General features: G+C 38.4%; 1 protein-coding gene across 1 annotated transcript in view; it reads right to left on the minus strand.

Moving 5' to 3' along the window:
* The window catches only part of frem1b (Fras1 related extracellular matrix 1b), a 188,316-nt gene that overhangs the window by 28,121 nt on the left and 136,721 nt on the right, over positions 1 to 23,474 (minus strand). The window contains exons 24-27 of the mRNA XM_020530931.2: positions 16,545 to 16,809; positions 14,106 to 14,520; positions 6,134 to 6,335; positions 5,242 to 5,386 (exon numbers count right to left, since the gene is read on the minus strand). Of these exons, the coding sequence (XP_020386520.2) occupies positions 5,242 to 5,386; positions 6,134 to 6,335; positions 14,106 to 14,520; positions 16,545 to 16,809 (1,027 nt within the window). The remainder of the gene's footprint in view (positions 1 to 5,241; positions 5,387 to 6,133; positions 6,336 to 14,105; positions 14,521 to 16,544; positions 16,810 to 23,474) is intronic.

Genomic DNA, 23,474 nt, shown 5'->3' on the forward strand with positions numbered 1-23,474 from the left:
TTGCCTCAGAAGGTGATAGAGATGTTGTCCTGGAATATGTTTGAGGTAGAAGCAGAGAGATTCATTTTGGGCAAGGGAACCAAATTTTATTGGAGGTAGAAGGAATTGGGGATTTCAGAACTCAAGCACATCAGCCATGATCATACTGAATTGTGTAACAGGTTTAAAGGGCTGAATAGCTTACTCTGTTCCTAACTTATACAATCATATCCCAGATGCCTGTCTTCAACCAAGTTGATTCACTTAATGTACTACCAAGAAATGGCTAAGCCATTGGATATTGGAATGGCTACGGGCTGTGACAGCATTCTGGCAATGATACTGAAGACATGCGCTCCTAAACTAGCTGTGTCCCTAGCTAAGCTGTTCCAGTTCAGCTAAAACACTGGAACCTAACTAGGAATGTAGAAAGCAGCCAGGTATGCTCTCTACATAAAAAGCACGACACATCCAACTACTGATGTTCAATGGCATTACCATTGCTGAAACTCCTTACTTACATACTGGTTAATGCTGGCCATAAATTGAATAGGACCAGCCATATAAATATTGCGGCTACAACAGCTGGTCAGAACAGTCATAGAGTCATACAGCACAGAGACAGAGCCTTTGGTCCAACCAGTCTATCCCGACCATAATCCCAAACTAAACTAATCCCATTTACCTGTACTTGGCCCCTATCCCTCCAAACATTTCTTACTCATGTACTGATCTAAATGTCTTTGAAAAGTTGTAACTGTACCTGTATCCACCACTTTCTCTGGAGGTTCAATCCACACACAAACCATTCTCTGTGTAAAAGAAATTGGCCCCTCTTGTCTTTTTTTTAATTTTTTCTCCTTTCACTTTAAAAATATGCCACCCCCTAGTCTTGAAATTCCCCACCGTGGGTAAAAGACACCTGCCGTTCACTCTATCTATACCCCTCCACGATTTTATAACATCACCCTTCAAACTCCTACGGTCCAGTGAAAAATCCCAGCCTATCCAGCCTTTCCTTATAACTCAAACCGTCCATTCACAGTAACCTTGTAAATCTTTTCTGAACCCTCTCCAACTTAATAATATACTTCTTATAGCAGGGCAACTAGAACTGGACACAGTTCTCCAGAAGAGGCTTCACCAATGTTTTGTACAACCTTGACATAACGTCATAATTCCTATACTCAAAAGTCTGAGCAATGATTGCAAGTATGCCAAATGCCTTCTTTACCACCCTATCTAGTAATGCAGACTTCAAAGAATTATGTATCTGAACCTCCTGGGTCTCTTTGTTTGGCAATCCAAGGCCTTACTTTTAACTGTATAAATACTGCCCTTGTTTGTTTTACCAAAATGCAATGCCTTGCATTTATCCAAATTAAACTCCATCTGCCACTCTTCAGCCCATTGACCCAATTGATCAAGATCTATTTGTAATTTTAGATAACCTTCTTCACTGTCCATTATACCACCAATTTTGGTTTCATCCGCAAACTTACAAACTATGCCTTCTATATTCAAATTAAATCATTCATGTAAATGGAAAACCACTTTACTAATCAGTCTACCATGCAAAACCTTGTCAAAGACTTTACTAAAGTCCATGTAAACAATATCTACCATTCCGCCCTTATCAATTTTCTTTGTAACTTCCTCAAAAGACTCAATCAAGTTTGTGAAACATGATTTCCCTCACACAAAACCATGCTGATTGTCCCTAATCATTCCTCGCCTCTCTAAATGCATGTAAGTTCTATCTTTCAGAATCACTTCTAACAACTTACCCACCACCAAAGTCAGACTCACAGGTCTACAGTTCCCAAGCTTCTTCTTACATCCTGAGAAGCTAGGAACTCTGTGGCATGTAACCAACTTCTATCTTCCTAGTGACTGTCCGCTATCTACGAGGCACAGGACAGGAGTGTGATGAAATATTCTCCGCATGCCTGAATGGGTGCATCTCAACAACACACAAGAAGCTCAGCATCAGTCAGGACAGAGTAGCCTGCTTGATTGGCACCTTATCCACCACATTCAATATTCACACCCTTCATCAGTAATGCAGAGTGACAGCAGTGTGTAGCATCTACAAGATACACTGTGATCACTCATCAGGATTCCTCTGACAGCACCTTCCAAACCCGCAACCTCGACCACTTAGAAAGACTAGGACAGGAGTTACACGGGAACTCCACCACCTGTAAGTTTCCCTCCAAGCCATGCACCATCCTGCCTTGCTGTTCCTTCATTGTCATTGGGTCAAGACCCTGGTTATCCTGTCCTAAAAAGTGGTACAAGAAGGCAGTTCACCACCACCTTCACATTGGAAATTGGGGATGGCAACAAATGTTTGCCCAGCCAGTGACACCTGCCTCCCACGAACATATAAAAGAAAAGAAACATTGATGAAGAGGAAGGTGTCAGCCATATCCTTTTGTGCACTAGACAGAAAGGGTGTATTTTTTTAAAAACAGTTGGAAGATAAGTGAAGCCAACATTTTTTTTTGTAAAATTCAGCACACATTTCCAGCTAAAGCCATATCATTGGATCCAGCAATATCAGTTTCAAAGTCGTAGGCAGGAACCAACTAAGCATACAGTTGAAAATGTAAATTCAAGGAAACAAATAAAAGACTATTGGATTTTTTTGCTCATTCATGGGATGTGGGTCTTATTGTCCAGGTACTTTCCTACTTACTTCCTATCTAAATTTCCCTGGAGAAGGTGGGTTGTAATAAGTAATTGCATTCCTTTCCCGTGGTCGACTTGATGCCATGAGATTTATTGGGGTCTGGAGTCAATGTTGAAGTGTCCCAGGAACTTCCCTTCTGACTCTATACTTCTGTGCTGCTACCTGTGCAGGGTCCGCCCTGCCAGTGGGACAGAAAATAGCTAGGATGGTGATGCTGGTGTCTGAGACATTTTCTGCCAGATGTGATTCCATATGTACGACTTTGAGGCTGCTGTTTGACTAGTCTGTTAGACAGCTCTCCTAGTTTTGGCACAACTCCCCAGATGTTGATGAGGAGGATTTTGCAAGGCCAAAAGGAATCTCTTGGCAATTGTTGTTTCCAGTGCCTAGATCAATACTAGGTAAGGTTTCATTCCTTTGTTTAGACTTTGTAGCATTTTGTACGACCGTGTGGCTTGCTAGGCCATTTCAGAGGAGTTAAGTAACAACCACATTGCTGTGAATCTGGAGTCACATGTAGACCAGACCAACTAAGGACAGCTGATTACTTTCACTTGCTATCATCTTCTGCAAGTAAACAGTACATGTAAGGCAAGCCTTGAGCAATACAAGTTGATTTAACAACCCATCAGCACCTTTTTCTCATCCGATACAAATTGTTGCTTCCTTTGAAATTTAGGATTTTGTGTCTTTCTTGATAAGTGCGATCTAGAAAGCTTCAACAATCTGTTTCTTTTCTCAGCTATATTCGATAAATTAATGATTGAAACAGTTGCACTGATATAGGGGCTTTTTAGAAATAAAAACACAGAATGTTATTTGTATGGAGCTGGAAACTAGTTACATTGGGCCATATTCATCAAGCACGTGCAAACATAGGTACCATATCACTGTTCTCCTACATTTTCCTACTAAATCACAGACCTTACGGAAAATCAAAGCACTATCTTAAATTTAACTGTGTTCTCATGGTGCAGGAGAGTCGAGCGAAGGTAAACTATGTCTCATTTCTCAAAGCAGCAGTTGCTATATTCTGGATTTAAATGTCTGACAACACAGATAGATATTTTGACAGTTCCTGTGTAAGGGTAAGTATGGAAGATGAGTGTGTTGTTAAGGTTGGTACAAACTGGGTTGAGTGACAGATGAATAGGGTGCCATGTTGGTATGGTGACAAGGCACAAGGTGAGAAGGCTTTTGGAGAAGAGTCATATCAGATTTGAAACTTTAACTCTGTCTCTCTCTTTCACAGATGCAGCCATGCCTGCTGAGTTTCTCCAGTACTTTCTGTTTTAATTTCAGATTTCCAACATCTGTAGTATTTTGCATTTACTGAAGGTGAGAAGGGAGCCAAGTAAGTGATCGAGTGAAATAAAACAAGGAATTGCAAATGCTGGAGATCTGAAACAGAAGCAGAAATTGCTGGAGAAAATCAACTCTGAAGAAGGGTTACTGGTCTTGAAATGTTAACTTTGTTTTCTCTCCACAGATGCTGCCAGACCTTTGGTAATGAAGATAGTCGATTCTTGGGGAAACTGGACAGTTGGTTCTGGTGACAGAGGGATTTCTGGGCAGGTATGGTGGGTATATGGCCATTGGAAACTCTAGGCTATTTGCAAACGCCAAGGAAATAATTATTATGGAAATGTGCACCCCTGGTTCCACATTCACTCGTGCATTGCACTTGAGTGCTGAGCAACAATGTATCAGTGTAAGAAATACACTTGCCGAAACTCCAGAATTTTGAGTCTAAAAGTGAGATTATTTTGAATTCTTGGGAACGAATGCATACTAATTTCTTTGGAAGCTGGAAGGTGAGTCATGTATAAATAATGGCTGTATTTCTATCACATGAGAAAACTAAAGCATTCCCAAGTGATCAATACATATCCAAGTCAAATGCAGTCAATTGAGGCAAAACCTCTTTCGCAGTCATATCATAATTGCAATTGGAGCTGTTGTATTAAGGATGCTTTTGCTTGAATAAACTGTTAAGTTTTGCCTCATCTATACTCCATTCCTTTATACATGTAAACATACTCACCTCTTTCCAAGCAACCTGCACGAACAATGCACAGGCATTAGCCCCTGACCCCAAAATGACAATTTCCCTTCGCTGCACCACCTCAGTATTATTCTGTAGGTCAGGCTCTTCCTCCCCTGGGTACTTGAATTCCAAATAGCCATCTGTTTCAAATAGTTCATATACTTTTTCCTGTTGCAAACTTCCACTGCTGAAAACATATGTACCCCTTTGAGACCTGCTGTGGCATCAGAATTCCCACTCTCAAGGCTGCATACATTTTGCATGTAACGGAATTCTGCTGTAACCACAAGAATATGAATTCCTCTGAAGAGATACCACATATTCCAGACCTACCGCTGCATGCACACCTGACAAAAAGTAATGTTCATTGAGGAAACCAAAACAAATCAACCGCTTTGCGGTGACACACCTGAAAAAGTACGAAATTCCACTTTACAGCTATTTAATTTGCCTGAAAAACCAAAAGGTGACTCCTACAAAATGCAATTTCTTTGGAAGACTAGACATTCTACAAACATACATTTCTGGTGCATTAGAGTTTCCTGCAGTGTCAGATACTTTGAACTCAAAGCTGTCAGATGTCAGTTCTATGGAGGGACTGATGATGTAGCGAATTGTACGTCTGTCCACCTCTTTCTGGGTAAATGAGCCTTGAATGTATCCACCTGCAATACATCATTTTCATGCCAGAGAGTTTATTTTGTATTCACCATCACTGAAGAAAGATGCAGCAATTCATTAACATATAAGACTCTTTGGCAGTTTTGCCATTCTGCATAGCCAGCGTCAGTGGCGCAGAAGTTTTTGCCAGATCTCTGCCCACTCATTTTAGCATGACACACGGTGAATGTTTTGACAATATGAAGAACAATGCATAACACATTAAAACGAGTACATGTCCAATTCTACAATTTGTGCAGAATGCTTGATGTCCTTGGTTTATGCTTATAAAACAGATGAAGTCTGTTTTTTTAGGGAAGAATAAAGTAAACTAAGCAATTGCATTGAAAATAACAGAAAATCGAGGGCCATTATACCATGATATAATTTTAATCACCTCTATGTGGAAACACTCAAACATGTTGTTCTGAGTGGTAGACGAATATTTTGAACAATATCAGGAGAACAAATGGGAAGAGATCTGACATTACGGTACTGCACCCAATTTATTAACGGGGTCTCCCTGACAAATCCAGAAATGTAATGCAGCAACACTAATGTTTTCTATATCTTGCATAACAAAACAATAATTTACATGCAATGAAAATCAAATAGACATTTCAACACAAGATACAATATTAATGCCAAGCATGTGCATGTGTTAGCAGTTGTAAACAACATAAATACAATTGTTTCAGATCTTTAGGAAATTAATTCTCTGATTTTCATATTTGCACCAATTAATTGAATACCTGAAGTAGTACTTTCCAAGTATCCATAGTAAGGTGGACGGAGAATTGTGTAGATCAGCTCCTCATCTTTGCTGTCTACGTCTGAGGATTTTAAGTTCTGGGCAGTGATGTAGATACCAAAGCGTCCATCTTTCAGATTGTGAACTGTGGTTGGACATTGATTGATGAGGATATAGGGAGAAACCTTGTCAACATGCTCCACCTGCAATTAATATACTGTTAGAAGTGCAGATTATTTTCTTGGACAGTCTTTATCATTGATCTACACTTTCAGAAATTGTTAATCAGATTATCCTAATGCTGTTTTTAAATTCTCTGTAGTGACTTGCCATATTCTTTGCCAATATTTTAGTCACCTTATCCTATTTACTTTTATGGAATGAATCACAGAAAATATATGATACTGAATGAAATAATTTGCTCCATTGGGCTCACAAATTCAAGATTTTGCTTTGGCTTGTGAAGAAATGCATCAGACCTTCCAAAATGCATCACCTTGCATTTGTTTGGATTAAATTCCATCTGCTATTTCTCTGCTCAAGTCTCCAGCCTACCTCTATCCCGTTATATCCTCTGGCAATCCTCCGCACTATCCGTACCTCCCCCAAACCTGGTGTCGCCTGCAGACTTACTAATCAGATCAGCTATATTTTCCTCCAAATCATTTCCATTTATTACAAAGAACAGGGGTCCCAGCACTGATCTCTGTGAACACCACTGATCACAGATGTCCAATCAGAAAAGCACCCTTTCACTGCAACTCTGCCTTCTATGACTAACCCAGTTCTGTATCTGCCTTACCAGCTCACTGCAGATCCTATGTGACTTCTTTTAAAATAACCTGTCGTGAGGGACCTTGTCAAAGGCCTTGCTTAAGTCCCTGTAGACAACATCAACTGCCCTGCCTTCGTTAATCATTTTTGTCACTTCCCTAAGAAACCTAATCAAATTTGTGAGACATGAGCTCCCCCACACAAAGCCAATAAGTCCATCTTTTTCCAAATGTGAGCAAATCCTGTCCCTAACAATCTTCTTCAATAATTTTCTTAGGAAATGACTGAAGTTTGACATTTTTGAATTGCTTACATATACAATTCTGGGAGACTTTCATGCTGCAGTGTTAGTGCTCCTACCTGTGGACAAGAACATCTGGGTTCAAGTACTACCTGTCCTGAATTTGTCTCCTAACTTGTCTAATCAGGTTGTCTGGTATTTGTGTGACATGAATGTTACATGCCACTTATTGGCCCAGGTCTGCATATTATCCATCCACATGAAAGGAAGGTCATTGAAGAAGAAGCTGAACTTGGTTGAGCTTAGGACACTGTACAATACTTTTGGGAACAAAGTCCTGCATTCACATTGAGATATTCCTCACAAGTCATAATCTAACAGTCACTTCTTGACAATCAGTGACATTAACATTGCCAAATCCACCACTACCAATAGACGGGAAATTACCATTGACCAGAAACTGAACAGGTTACAGACTAAGAATCCTGAAATGAGTAGCTCACTTCCTAACTCCCCAACGCCTGTCCATAATCTAGAAGGCACATTTCAGGAGTATGATGGACTACACCCCATTTGCCCAGATGAGTGCAGCTCCAACAACACTCAGAAAGCTTGACACTATCCAGGACAAAGCAGTCTGCTTAATTGGCATCACATCCACAGAAAAATCACTCCCTCCACCACCGATGCTCAGGAACAGCAGTGCGTGACATCTACAAGGTGCACTGCAGAAATTCACCAAAGCTCCTCAGTGCACACCTTCCAAACTACAACTATGACCATCTAGAAGGACAAGGGCAATAAGTACTTGGGAACACTACCATCTGCCCTTTCCCCTCCAAGACACTCACCATCGTGACTTGGAAATATATTGTCATTCCTTCGCTGTCACTGGGTCAAAATTCTGGAACAATCTTCCTAACACCATTGTGAGGGTACCTAAACCAAATGGACTGAAGTGGTTCAAGAATACAGTTCGTTACCACCTTCTCAAGGGCAATTATGGATTGGCAATAAATGCTGGCGCAGCCAGTAAATCCCACATCCCATTAATTAATTAGAAAAAGGTAAGAGACTGGATCATAAACAGTGGTACATGACAACCATAATAGTATAGCTCAATTAAGAAACTGAGGATGCTATTATCATAAGCAAGTCTGCCAAGATCAGGCTATGAAATAAACTAAAGAAAAAGCACACTGAATACCAAGTGATTCAACAGAATGGCAGTAGGAGATGTGATATTGCAGTCGGACTTGTAAGAAGAGCATAAAATCAAAGGGCCTTATCTGAAGTCAGAAGAAGGATCAGGACTGGTCAGCCTGACTCAGACCCACAATCAACATCAGACGGATCAGCCAAATTGCAGTGAATTGGTCTGAAGTTTTATTTTTGTAATGGTGTACATGGAAACACAGGGCAGAATTTTCCCAGCTCCTGAATGACAGGGGCAACAGAGAATTGATTGGGAAAAATTAGAGTCTTGACATAGAGATAAAAAATGTCTGATTTTCTGCCCAAGTTTTAATAATGAGATAATAACCTCACTAGTGGGTGGCAATTGGTCATAGATATCATGGAGGCATCTTTATTTGGGATGTTCAAGGATTTAGTAAAACATCAAGCTTATGGTTGAGCCAAACCCTGTTGTGTGCAATTTTGTTCTTCACAAAATCTGAAAGTCCAAAAACCATCCATAAAAGAAACAGGGGTGAGAACCTCTTAAACACCCACACGTTCCTTTCCTCCTCTACTGCTAGACAATCAAGGTTGCTTTTTTTTTCACTCATGGAGACATAGGCATTACTAACTGGGCCAGCATTTCTTGCCCACCCCAAGATGCCTTTGAGAAGGTGGTGGTGAGCCACCTTCTTGAACTGTAAGTAGACCCACATGTTAGAGAGGGAATTCCAGGGAAAGGTACTGAAGGAAATGACACTATACTTTCAAGTCAGGATGGTTTGTGACTTGAAGGGGAACTTGCGGGTGGCTGTGTTTCCATGTAGCTTCTGCCCTTGACATTCTAGATGAAAGTGGTTGTGGGTTTGGAAGGTGCTGTCTAAGGGTCTTGAGTGAATTTCAGCAGTGCATCTTGTAGATGGTACACACTGCTGCGACTGAGCGTTGGTAGCGGATTGTCTGAATGTTTGTGAATGTGGTGCCAATCAAATGGGCAGCTATGCCCTGGATAGTGTTCAGCTTCTTGAGTGTTGTTGGAGCAGCAGTCATCCAGGCAAATGGGAGTATCACATTACACTTCTGACGTGTGCCTTGTAGATGGTGGAGTCAGGAAGTGGGTTATTTGCTGCAGTATTCCTACAATCTAACGTTCTTGTAGCCATTGAATTTATATGGTGAGTCTAGGTTCGTTTCTGGTCAATGGAAACTCCAAGGATGTTGGGAGTGGGGGATTCAGTAAAGGTACTGTCATTGAATTTGGAATTAGGATATAGCACTGGCTGGCATTTCCAATTGTCTATTCTAGCAGAGTGCCACAGATCACACAGATATCTGTAGATACGGTATGAAAAACATCTCACTACAAAGATCTTAAATGGAGGAGGTAGGTAGGAAACTTCTAGTCTATGATGCCTTCCTCACCCCATTGGAAAATAGCCTGCTTAGGGGACAATGTTAGTCTAAATCAGCCATCAGGAAACCGACTAGGTTAGATATGATAGATGTTTGAACATACAGACTTTAATCTCCCATGAAGTTCTTCCTAATTCTGTGTGCATTGTATCCAATGAGTTAGGTTAAAATTTCTCCTTCATTGTTTGAATCACACAAATGGAGACTTGGAACTGAGGAGACGTTAGACCTTGTGAAATCATATTCTAACACAAGTCAGTGCCTTTGGTAGAGTGGACAAATAAAGCATGAGGTTAAACCGTTATGGAGTTAAACCATATTCAAATATGGAACACCACTGTGCAACCTTGGAATTGGAGCATTTGAGAATCGCAAAGTTAATTTATTCCAGAACATCCACTTTTGAAGTTTTGCCAAAAATGTCTCTCAGATTCAGTTCGCATCAGCACCTGCCTAATTAACCCATGTAGGTACTCAACAGACATCTTCTGCACAGGAAACCAACTTGTTTTTCCAGTCACTAACTTATACATTTATTATGGGAGGAAGTGTTGATAAAAGAGGTAAAGGCATATTTAATCAATGTTGTGGTTGTGTAGGTCTCTGACATACAATTATTTACATAATTCTAACATTTACCATTAATGGCGTGTGCATCTGTCATCTCACAGAAATGATTTAATAATGCTGTATTAAACATTGTAGATGAATAATGTTAGAGTGAAAGAAAATAATGCAAAATTAAAATACATCTTCACTTTGATTCAAAAATATTCTTCAGGGTAGGTCTAATTTTAAATTTTCCTGCAATTTATTAATTGATTTTAATTGCAATTTAGTAGTTAATTCACCATACATCCATTTATTAGCAGTTTCCCCCTTGTCTTTCTGTGGATGCAGGTTAAGTCCTCGTTAATATTGTTTATTATCAACTTATTTTCACCCACTTAAAGACAAGATTCTATTTATGTTTATATGTTTCTTTTAACTTATTGTGTTCAGTTAACAGTTGCAGCCTTGAAGTTATTCAAAGACTCCAGTTAGTGAGATTGCAATTAAACACACAACTGAATCAATGGAATATGGACAATGGAAATAGTCTCAGTTTGTCACCTGATAAGTTATTTAAACCTTAGATTCAACTATCCTTCAGATCTGTTTAATCTTTCTTTTCTTTCACTATTCTATGGATAAGTTAAAGTATTGTTAATATTCTGAATTTCCTCTTTTGTTTTCCTGTTCTCCAAATAAGACATCCTCCTTGCTATTTCCCCTTTCTAGCTCCACATTGCGTTGTCTGATGCACTGAAACTCTCTTTTCTGACAATCTCAAAACTCTCTGCATCTCACAACTTTTCCTTTACAATGTTTTTTTGTATTGTTCCCAGGACAGAGCTGTCGTTGGCAAGGCTGATGCATTTATTGCTCAACCTAAGATATCAGAGGAAAGCTGAGGTGAGGCATGGTGGCTCAGTGGTTAGCACTGCTGCCTCAGTGCCAGGGACCTGGGTGCAATTCCAGCCTTGGGCAACTGTCTGTGTGGAGTTTGCACATTCTCCTGGGTGGGATGCTCTTCAGAAGATGTCAGTGTGGACTCAATGGGCCAAATGGCCTGCATCCATACTGTAGGGATTCTATGCCTTGCACCATAGCCATGTCATTAAATGCAATTGAACAGTTTATAAGGGTCATATAAATAATGTGAATAATTTTGTTCCTTGAAAAGACATTTGTGAACCAATTGAGTTTTTAATGACTTTCTGCAAGTTTTGTGATTACTTTTACTTAGATCAGCTTTTATCCCAGATTTTTAAAATTGCATTCAAATTCTTGACTCTCATGGTAAATTCATGTTGTCTGGTTGATCAGTGCAGTCTGTGGATTATTTGTCCAGCAGCACAACCACTGTACATGATCGCTTTTAATCCCAAAGTAGATATCATTTATCTGTGAGATAGTAAGAACTGCCGATGCTGGAGTCAGAAATAACACAGTGTGGAGCTGGAGGAACACAGCAGGCCAGGCAGCATCAGAGGAGCAGGAAAGCTGACGTTTCAGGTCGGGACCCTTCTGAAGAAGGTGCTCCTCCAGCTCCACACTGTATTATCACTTATCTGTGATTTCTTCATTTTTCTTCATCCACTATCTTCTTAATACTGATAAAAGCCTACACTAATTGACATAGGCCACTCACTTTAGCTCCTCAATATTGTAAGTAGATAAAGAGCCAATTGCAGGAGTTCCAGGCAATTTGCAGAATTTCTTCCTTGTTGTGTACGAGGTTGCTTACACCAATAAGTCGGGTTGGGGTTAAGGAATCATTCTGTTCGGTTTTTTTATATTTGTGGTTCAGAGGTCTTTAATACTTTTGATGAAAATGGTGAGCTGTCGGGGTTGGGGAGAGGGTGAATGGAGTTTTGTCTGTGTTAAGAGGAGGAAAACAGCCTCCCTTTGCATGCTCATGATGCAGCCTCTATTGATCCATAAACAGCTGTAGGGTCAGCACAGCACCAAGCACTTTAAGGTAACTTCAACAACACTCTAAGCTAGACACAAAAACAGAAATTGCTGGAAAAGCTCAGCAGGTCTGTTTTTGTTTCTGATTTATACAGCATCTGCAGTTCTTTCGGTTTATACTCTAAAATAGAATTTCAGAAGTTTATTTACTGAAAAAAGGAGAATTGTGTTCTTTTATTATGCCACAAAACAGTGTTGCATCGAGGTGCAATTTACTGGAATGTTAAAACAGTAATTATTTGTGTGAGATTCACGGTTTAATGGGCACTGCCTATTAATTTACATTAAAAGCCTTTATTATGGCATTAATTAAGCAAGCTCACAAACAACCTAAAACAAAAAGGTGTTAAAACAAATAGTAAATTAACTTCCTATTTTGAATATTACTGGTTGCTGCACTGAAATAGCTCTATTAATATTAAAGCTTTAGATTAATGCAACAAAATGCCTAAATTGTGACTATAATGATACATAGAAAATCTGAACACTATTCATTCTGTGGTATGTGATGTGAATGTTAATTTTATTGCAGAAATTTTTTTAAGAAGTACACAATGATGTATTTTGCTTTTGAAACGAAAATATAAAAAATTGTACAAGAACTATAATTCAAAGAAAAAGCAGAAAATATCTGAAAAAATAAGTTGATATATTGACAAGATAACAGCTTAATTAGTTTATAAAAATAATTCATTAAGCACCAAAATGCATATTTGAAAAGTGATCAGCATTATTAAAAATAAGTTGTAACATAATTAACACCAGGATGGTAAATTATATTTGAAATCAAAACAATGCTTGTAAATTTCAACTGTATACCTGCTAGACTCTGATATATTCCCTGTGTTTATTTTTGTACAGTTGTGGTAAAGGGCATTGTGGTCGCAAAGAACAGAAAATAATGGTAATTGATACTGTCACTTTTGAAAGAACATATTGTCTAATTCTTATTATTTGAATGTTAAGTCAACACAGAAGGTCACTCAATCATCATGTCTGTTATAGTTCTTTTTAAGGGTTATCCCCATAGTTCCTACTCCCTCTGTCTTCCTTGTAGCCATGCAAATTTTTCATTTATAAGTGTACTTCTGGTTACCTTTTAAAAATTACCATTTAACCCACTTCTATCATCCTTCTAAGAAATGCTTTTTGGATTATAATATCTCGCTGTATAAAAGAAAATTGCCATCAATATCCCTTGGGCTTGTTCTTCAAGTTTTTGTTGCTAAACTTCATTAAGAAATAATTTCTTCTGAAATGACAGCAAGTTTATTCAAGCTCAATTCTGAAAATTTTCATTTTCTGAACAAATCAAACATTTGTTTTAATTTAAACTGCTTTTTAAGTTAAATTAACTCCTTTAAATTGAATTATCATGTACTAAGATTTTAAAGAGATCTATGTTAGGTTTGAGTCAATGCTGTGGTCAAAGATAGACGGGTAGAGTAAAGTTAAGCTGGAGACATCATATAAAAGCATTAATCATGCTCTCTCAGTATCACCCTCTGAAATGGCTATTATTAAAAACTATTAAATACAAGAAATATTTTAGAGGAGCTGGTTTTAAAGTGGGTAAATTAACGTAGTTTGAATGTAAGTATTAATAAAAACTAAAATAGGCAAAGAAAGAAGTTCTAGTTCCACCTTCCTTAAACAGCTGGACAGTGATAGAACTGATGATTGAATGAATCGGTGCAATATATTCAATGTAATTTATTACATTTAAGAGTGAATACCACCAATTAATTTCATCTGCCATAGATAATTTGTTATTTATTTTAGTAAATACCTGCAGAATAATTGATTTTTAATTGAGTTTTATGTTATTGCACACATAATATCCACGTACCTGTAATCTGAATATAACAGGCTCCTCTCTCATCTGGCCATTGACTAAAAAGCCATGATTGGTTCCATCAGAAGCAATGAACGTAAAATGGTCAAGCTCAGAGGACCCAGCATTGTGCTTGTATGAAATGTCCAAATTATTCACATTCAACTGTGTGAAGTGGGCCTGGGAAAGAATGTTTTCTTTCAGGTAGATGTTGCCATACTGAGGAGGCTGGATAATAATGTAAGTTAGGTTCATCAAGGGAGTGTCTGGATCTGAGAGTTGAAGATTGTCAGGAGAGATGACCAACTTGGCCCCATCTGGTAACTGAAGACCTTTATTATTGACTAGAGTAGGCATGATACGGTCAGTGTGCTCAATGTTAAACTGCATCGAGCTGTTTTTAACTGTCATCCCATTGCTAACAAAAAATCTGTGGGAAAAAAAGAGTATGAATGAGAAAGGACTTAATTCCGCCATAGCTGATAATGGCATCTGTTAGGAAGTCTCGTTTTTAGAGTAATTATCCCAATCAATCCTGATGAAAAGGTTTTCACTTTAAATTCAAATATCTGTGCCAAGGGTAGTGATTTTGTTAATCATCTGCATCCATCATCTGTTGGTGTTTTTTTGGACATTGTTCTACTAGCCCACAAACAGCAATACCCATCTTTCTTTCTGGCCAATTCGCAAGCCCACCCTAATTGTCGATAACAGGATTATTGCTTAATCTTTTAAATATTTTGATGTGGGTTCCTTTGAAATTTCAAAAAGCATGTTCTATGTATTCTTTGTATTCTCTTTTTTGTAAAATGAATTATGTTCTATCTCTTGCATCCAGCCTGTGTCTGTCAAAATTGATCAGTGCTCCAACAAGCTCTAATAAGACTTTTTTTGCATCTCTTTTCAAGCTTTAAAATCTGTCACAACTGGTATTAATCTAATCCGAAAGAGAATTGTCAAGTGTTAGTGCATGAACAGGCCTTGACAGTTTGTCTTTCTGCAAACTACAGACAGATTGTGAGTTAGGAGCTGCCGAGCAGATGGACAAGTTAGAAGTAGCACAATAAAAAGTAATTTAATAAATCACCTGGAACCAGATCACTTCCAAATGCTGAGAATGAATTATAGCAGAGCTGATAGGGAGCTGGGCTTTGGCACTAGATTATGCCAGAAGGTACCGGCTACAAGAAGTGATAAACATTCATGAAAACCATCTATTTCATCATAGTCATAGGATGGAAACCCACATAGGCCTCTGATCGAAAAACAACATTTTTCAATATCAGAATAGATTTTTAATTATACGATTTGAATATATTGAACTATAATCCACATTATGGTTTTGCATAATCACAGTTAAGAAATTTGGCATGATTGATACAAATGCTCTCCTTAACAAAGTAAGCAATAAAACATCACAATAGGATTATGACAAGATATTAATCCTTCCACTGTAAGCACTTTGAACTCTCAGTGGTCAGTCATCTCTGACAAAAGAACCCTGTAGGATATTCAGTTCAACTAATCTATCGAATTATCTGTATCAAATTATATTTGTGTTATCTCTTGGGGATTTGAGAGGCTTTTGTGAGGATAATTTAATTTTCTGTCGGATTAAAAGAGTGACATTAAATTTAAACGTAATGATTTTACAAAAACATTTTGCAAACTATGCATTTAGGTAGTTATGTACAGCAGATTTTGTATTTTTTCTCACGTGGGGATCAACGTGTAGGATCAATGGTGACTACCTTCTCGCCCCTAGCGATGATAAAGCATGCCCGGTCAGCCATGAATCAGCTCATTAAGAGCTGACTGGTAAGCTTCAGTGAGTTTCTCAGTAAATCACTGGCCTCTACACCAAGATGCTGGATTGGTGGAAGCTGCTGGACAATTGGAGGCTGCAGATTCTGACTCATGACGTCTGCCAATTGAGACCTACTTCTCAGGGTGAATTCAGTGGTGAGAGGGTAAATACTTTCCACAGTTTTCTCACAGGTTGAAGGTTTCGGTATCTCAGTCAGGAAGTTAGCCACACTTTATTGCCTGCGAGGAAGACAGGTGCTTGAGGAGGTGGTGAGTTCAGGCCCTGAAGATAAGGCTGGTAATTGACATCTTAAGGGTTTTAATTTGGGAGGATGCGAATGTTGCCCATTGAAATTACCATCCAAATCTTAATCAGGGAGGGAGAGAGAAGTATGGGGTAGGGATGGGGGTAAAGTAGGTCCAAGTAGTGCCATTAGTTCCATTTCTAGCCACTTCTCCTGCCACCTTCAGGAAGGAGAAAATCAATTCCGTTATGTTTTTGTAACATTCAGTTTTAAAAGCAGATTCTGTTACAAAATATATGCTGCCTCATAGGCAAGAACTGACTGTTACAATCAGTATTTATGTGTTTTGATCTGTACTATTATTGTTCAGACATCTAAAGTATGACAGTGCAGGTCTCCTCACCTAAATCCATCTGTGCTGGCCTCACGACTGTTGTCATGGACATAGCAGACCTTCTGGGCTGCTACCTCCAACTGGCTGAAACTGGAAATGGCCACTCCAGGATAATTGATGTACTCGATCTGACCATGTGCAGGTGGCACAGAGATGGCGTACAATAGCTCTTCGGGTTTGCCAGTGCCATCTGTTGCCTTGAGAACATCTGTCGTCAAGGTGACCCTGTCACCCTCTTTTAAAGTTACAGCCTTGGTGAGGACAACAATGCCACCTATCAAAATTTAAAAAAAAAAAGGGTAAAGGGAAGGAAAAGAAAATGTAAAACTCAGATATTGTCACCCATGAAGAAAGCCTCAGCTGTTTTAGTGATGAATTAGCTTAATTTAATTGCTAAAATGCAGCTCTCTGCTTTCATTTGTGAGGGTGGCTTTGATTTTATGAACTCCCTATTGTCAGCACGGTGCAGCAGATTGAGTAAATGTTCAGGATTTACAGTTTACAGATGGCACTCCTCATTCTCACCAGTTGTGACTGTGAATGTTCATCAGAAAACGGTGCCAGGCACAGCCTCCAGAGAGCCGGCTGCTTCTATTTCTCTCGTACCAATCATTTGCTGGCAGCTATGCTGATCTGCAGAAGCTGAACCCAGTTTTCTAGGTTGACTGACACCATTTCAGGGAGATTTACCAGATTTTCTAAACTTGCCACCATCAATCATGAAGATACTCAACTTGTTAAAGAAAAGATATATTAAATGATTATATTCACCTCATAAATTTTGACGATATGTACTGCCATGGAAAGTGGGAGATCAAAGAGAGTATTATGTGTCAAGCAGCTTGATGTGACATCATTCTCAGAGAGTTCTTTTACTGTATGCTCCAGTACATTAAAGGTGAACACATGGGTTCTGTACACAGCTTCCAGCTGGTGCTCCACTGAACACAGCCAATTTGCTATGTACAAAAAAAATCGCCATGCAGTTGGGCTAAACTCTTTTATTTCTGATGTGCCATTGAGGGCCCCTACAGTGCTTTTAAATGAATTAGACTTGAACTAATGTTAGAATTAGGTTCTAAAGCATTTCATAGAATGAGAGGAAAGAAAAAGCTGCAGGTGTTCAGAACAAATTTGGATGTAGGATTTCTTTTCCATGACTGGTGGTCAATACTAATGTTTGCACATGACTGCGATTGCTTTGTTATATCCTCACTTGATTTTGTAGTAACTCTGTTTCTGATCAACCAACATAATGCCTATAAAATAGTCTGAAATAGAGATAGAAAGCAAAACTACAGTCTGAAAGAAAAACAAGATAATTCTGGAAACAAAGAACAGTTTGACCCTGGAGGGTATGACTGTTGCTGAAGAGTTAAATTTACTGTCCCTTGCAGATGTTGATAATCCGCCATGCAATTCCAACATTTTCTATTTTAGTTACTGATTCCAAATATATGCTTGTCATACTTTCTCTGCTGGTCCTTTACATTTAATCTCCTTGTCTACATCTTCACCTTTGTACCTAAAATAATGGAATAAGACTCTCCCAAAAAATGTTGAAGGACTTGAAATACAAATAATAGGGTAGCCCTTCTGAATATTTTATTTTTATCTTGCATATATATAATATTCAATATATTAAGTAAAGTTCTCTTTTCAATCGTTATTAGATGATTAATTGCTCGCTTGTGCCAGCGATAGTAATTTATGCATGCACAAAACAATGGTGTTTTCAGATGCTGGCTCCAGTTCTATTAATGGCATTAGTTTTTCATTATCAACCTCAGAAGTAATTTGGTTTTCTTGATTTAAATGTTATGGGGAAAATACTTAATTCAGTTACAGTTAAGATCACAACACTTGGTGATAAGCAGTTTAATTCCACTTCAGCTGACGTGCACACAGAATACTATACTCTCTGACACATGCACTTGACAAGATGTCTTCATAAAATAATAAACCAATGCTGTTTTTCTGGTGTTCAATGATGCAATGGTAGATTCTAATCAACATGCAACTCAAATATATGATCTTTGCCAGTTAATACACAGTCATATGCCTCATGTGTATGATATTTTTCCATAAATAATATTGGGTGTTTTACGATTTCTGATTGAATATTCTGCTGGGAACAGTTTAAAGTTTTATTAATCTATTTATTTTTAACATGAATGATTAGTAGTGCTGAAACTATTTGGAGATTAGTCATATCAAAATAATTATTTCTGCAATCTCTGCAAAAACAATTACCTGATATCTAGACAATTTGATTAGCCAAATAAATTTCAAAATATAAGGCTGCTTGAGCTAAGATTTCTTTTTGGCCCCATTTATCATCAAAACAGCTGCAGAACTGTATTGGTATCCATTAGTGTTACATTTTCAAACGTAAATCTAATGTTATTCATTGTGCCTTTAGTACAATGATACTTAAATTGAAGTAAGCTATTGGATTTTTACATATTTGTATATCATGTGTCAGTTTCTGTTTTATGCGTGTGCAAAGTTAATAATTAAATTAAGTATTTCTGTAGCCATGTTGATTTCTTTTAAAACAGTTTTTGAGGCCTAGCTTTAGAATGAATGAAGTTTTGTGCATTATTAATGGATTTCTTTGTTTTATCTCAGATTGTTTTGTGACTCTGATAGGTGAATAATGGGGCCTCTAGATCTGTCAGAGAAATCTGGAACTTTTTTTTAACTTAAGATAAACAAGTAAAGCTTAGAGAGGGTAGCTTTTGGTTTCAGTTTTACTTTGAGTTTTGAGCAGTCTGATGAAATGCTTGGAATAGGTTAGCTGTGTAAACCAAAGCTGCTGAAAAGAAGGATGTATTACTAGATTGTCTTAGATTAAAGAGTTAGTGTTAGTCCTAGGCCAGACATGTTGTCATAATACTATGAAGAGATTACTTAGAGATGAGTATATTTTAAATCAGATGTATAATAGCTCTAGAATATAGCTGCATAAAAGTTGAAATTACAAGTGACTAAAACCTATAAAGGTGTTACATATAGGGGCTCAGGTGGTGCTTGAGTATTGTACCATGGGTGTGTTTGGGTATTATAAAAAAACTATTTTTTTTTCCCTTTTTTTTACATGAAGGAGAGTTTTGGGTGCTTGGGATTATACTTTTACTGTATGTTGAAAAGTCTTTGAACTTTTATTATAAGCAGATGGTTTGGTTTATTCTATTTTGTTTTCATTTCTTTTGTTAATAACTTCTGTTTTATTATTAAAACAAAATCTGCAGCATTGCATGCTTATGCTTCAACAAGAGCCAGTGTGGAGTTTGCACATTCTCCCCGTGTCTGCGTGGGTTTCCTCTGGGTGCTCCGGTTTCCTCCCGCTGTCCAAAGATGTGCAGGTGAGGTGGATTTGCCATGCTAAATTGCCCATAGTGTCTAGGATGGGAAATGCAGGGATAGGATAAGGGGTGGGTCTGGGTGAGATGCTCTTCAGAGGGTCAGTGTGGACTCAATGGGCCAAATGGCCTGCTTCCACGCTGTAAGGATTCTATGATCTATGAGCTTCTTTATTTTGATCTGTCAAGCCAGGTCTCGGTTTGGGATCTGACTTGTCAGTATTAACATTAGCTGGGAACAAAAAACTATTGGTACCATCAGTGTCTTCCAGGCCAAGGTCAATGCGGCACTGTAACAACTGGAAGGACCAAAGCAACTGTTATGTTGCTTAGTTCAATATTGGCATGTTTTAAGTGCAATAAGCAACAAATGTAATGAATTTCTCAGTTTATCAAGCTACTGGCTATAATCTAACACGGGATTATATACTTTTAAGACCAAAGGAAAGGAGATCAACATTGGGTGTGATGCTGGAAGAAAGTTGCCTTGGTAACCTCCAGCAACTTCTGCATGAGTCCATGGCTATGGGAAGATTACAAACATTTCCAAAGTACCTTGAGGCAACATGTTCTGAGAAACATTGTTCCCATTTGCAGTCACTTTGCTTTCATTGTGTTGAACACCATTTGCTCCAATTACCTGCAACATGTATGACATATTGGCAAATTGATTATGCCCACTTTTTCCTCCTGTAAATATTACTTTCCTCGCAGCCAAACACAGTTAAGCAATGGAGGAATCAAATGACATATATCATGTTTTCAGCATCCATTCTTGTTACCATTCAGTATTGCCTTTTGACGCCTGGGCTATAGCCCTCATGATGGCATGAAGAATGCCTTGAATTCTCTTCTTAAAGAGAATAGAGCTTGCAGTTGAAGAGCAGCAAGAGGCATTTCACTTCTGCTTCAAATCATTAATCACACTCTTTAGTCATTGTTGGAGACTAGGTTGAATTGATTTCCAAATACAAAGCTCCTGATCTCAAGTATACCCCTATAGACAGTTCTGATGTTGACACTAAGCACTTCCCAAAAGGAAAATAATTTATTATAGCACAAATTGTATTTTCCTGCCTTTATTAGTCAATGTTCCACAGCTGTATAGGTTACGACTGGAGGCCTGGAGCACACAGAGCAGCAGCTATGCCAAAAGGTGAAGGATAAACAGGATCAGTAGCAAGCCATTTGCAGAACTATGCCATCTGCTGCTAGGATATCTGGAGCCAATCTATGCCATTGAAACTTCAATGCTATTGGCAATCAAGATCAACTCTCATCCAAACTTTACTACCTCTATCTCCCCTCAATGTATCATAAGGATCAAATGCGGCTTTAATGAATGACTTGCTCAGACATGCATCAAATTGGAGACATTCAATTGTCAGCATGGCCAACATTTAATCTCCTTTTACACAAACTAGCAATAGCAGCATTACAAAGCAACCCACACTGCTTATTAATGATTCATTAATGACAGCAGTGTGGCTGTCAAGCTATCAGGTTCCTGCTCTTCTCCTGTCACTGCCAATTTATCTTCATTATAGAAACATAGAATGGTTACAGCACAGAGGTAGGCCATTTGGCCCACTATATCTGTGCCACGTCTTTATGAAAGCTAGTCTCATTCCCCTACCTTTTCTCTCTACCCATGTAAATCCTTTCTCTTCAGATAATTATCCAATATTATTTTGGAAGATGCAAACAAAATTCCGTCTCCAAACCACATGAGTACACTCCAGGTCAAACCCATTCACTGCTTCTTCAAGTTGCCTCTGCTTCTTTTGCCAATCACTTTAAATGTGTGTCCCTTTTGCCAATGGAAAGACTTCCCCCTGTTGACTTTGTTTGGTTTCTGTGCACCGTGACTCACCCAGTGCTATTTCCTCAAGTTCATAAACTGTATTCTCTGAGATATTTATAGCTGTGCTGATATTTGCTACTCTTGAGGGGGTGGTGAACTGCTGCGTTGTTCTGGATCTATTGTGGTGCTTGTAGCCTCCAAAAATTTCAGAAAAAGGCTGAGTATAGTAGGACTACAAAATCACCACATTTGATGGATATAGAACCAAACATTACTTGAAAAGCAATGCAGGTCATAATCAAAACAGGGTGAAACAGAAGAGTCTAATAGTGGACAAAGGCAGATATAAATTACGTTTAGTTTCTTAAGAGCTTTCATCAGTTCTAAAATAATTTAGTCATGCATACAGATAAAAGGAGCTGATAGTAAAACATATTGTTCAGTGCTCCATACGTCAGGGCATACAATCAAGGAACAGCTATGATGAACTTATATAAGACAGTGGTTAGACATGCGTTGGAATCTTGTGTACAGTTCTGGGCATCACACTCTAGGAAGGGTATAAATGCATTGGTGAGCGTGCAGAAGAGTTGACAACAGTGATTCTAGGGATGAAACATTTCAGTTATGAGGAAAGATTAGAGAAATTGAGATTGTCATCCTTGGAGAGGAGATTTGATTGCTGTTTTCAAAATCATTAGGGTCTAGAGAGTAGACACAAAGAGACAGTTTCTACTCATAAATGGATCAAAAACAAAAGGGCACAGTTGTGAAGTGTTTTGGAAAAGAAAAAATGTGAGGTGAGAAAGAACTTTTTTAGTTAGAATCTGGAATGAATTGTCTGGAGGTGTGCCGGAGGTAGGTTCAACTGAAGTTTTCAAGAAGGCATTGGATGATGACTTAAATAGAAACAATGTGCAGAGTTACAGGCAAAAGGCAGGAGACTGGCAATAAGTTAAAATGTGAGCCAGTACAGGCATTATGGGCTGAAAAACCTCTCTGCATCACAACAATTCTGAGATTTCTCTGAAAGAGGAAAGATAAAATTCTTTCTTTTGATAATTCTTTTAAAAAATTCTTGGTAAAAAATACTACTCATGAGAAAAATGAATTAGCTATGAAATTATTGAAGAAAGGGAATAAAAAGATGAAAAAGTAAAAATAATAAAAAGGAAAAGCATGTTAAAAACAGCTTTCCTTACTCATGTGTTGCAACCTATGTGACAGTTAACACGCATTGTTACATTGGTACAAAAGCAGGTTCAGTTAAAGAGACGTTTATACAATAAGCTCTAACTTAACAAGACCCTCAAGTCACGTCCGTGGTAACTGAAATTGAAGACAGTACAAATAAACAATATAACAAAAACCCAAAGGCTGTTGCTATCTATGTACCTCTAATTATAGAGAGTAAGTTGTCAGGCATAATCTTACAAGGGTCTAAGTGGCATGGGCTGTGGTAAGATTTGTGGCAGAATTGTGAGAGAAATCTGGTGAGGTCTACCTTGATTTTGGGAGCAATTTGCTGCATCTTTTATACATCTGCTGAGTGGCAAGGTGAGTTTCACGCTAGGCAGTAGTGTGGTGCCAATTAAGGGGGATTATAGCTTGTTAAACACTTTATTAATGCTGCACAACAAGGTGCAGGGCTGGATGAACACAGCAGGCCAAGCAGCATCATAGGAGCAGAGAGGCTGACGTTTCGGGCCTAGACCCTTCATCAGAAAAGGGGGAGGGGAAGGGGGTTTTGAAATAAATAGGGAGAGAGTG

This window comes from Rhincodon typus, chromosome 10, assembly GCF_021869965.1.
Source record: "Rhincodon typus isolate 14 chromosome 10, sRhiTyp1.1, whole genome shotgun sequence".
In the NCBI taxonomy this organism is placed as follows: Eukaryota; Metazoa; Chordata; class Chondrichthyes; order Orectolobiformes; family Rhincodontidae; genus Rhincodon; species Rhincodon typus.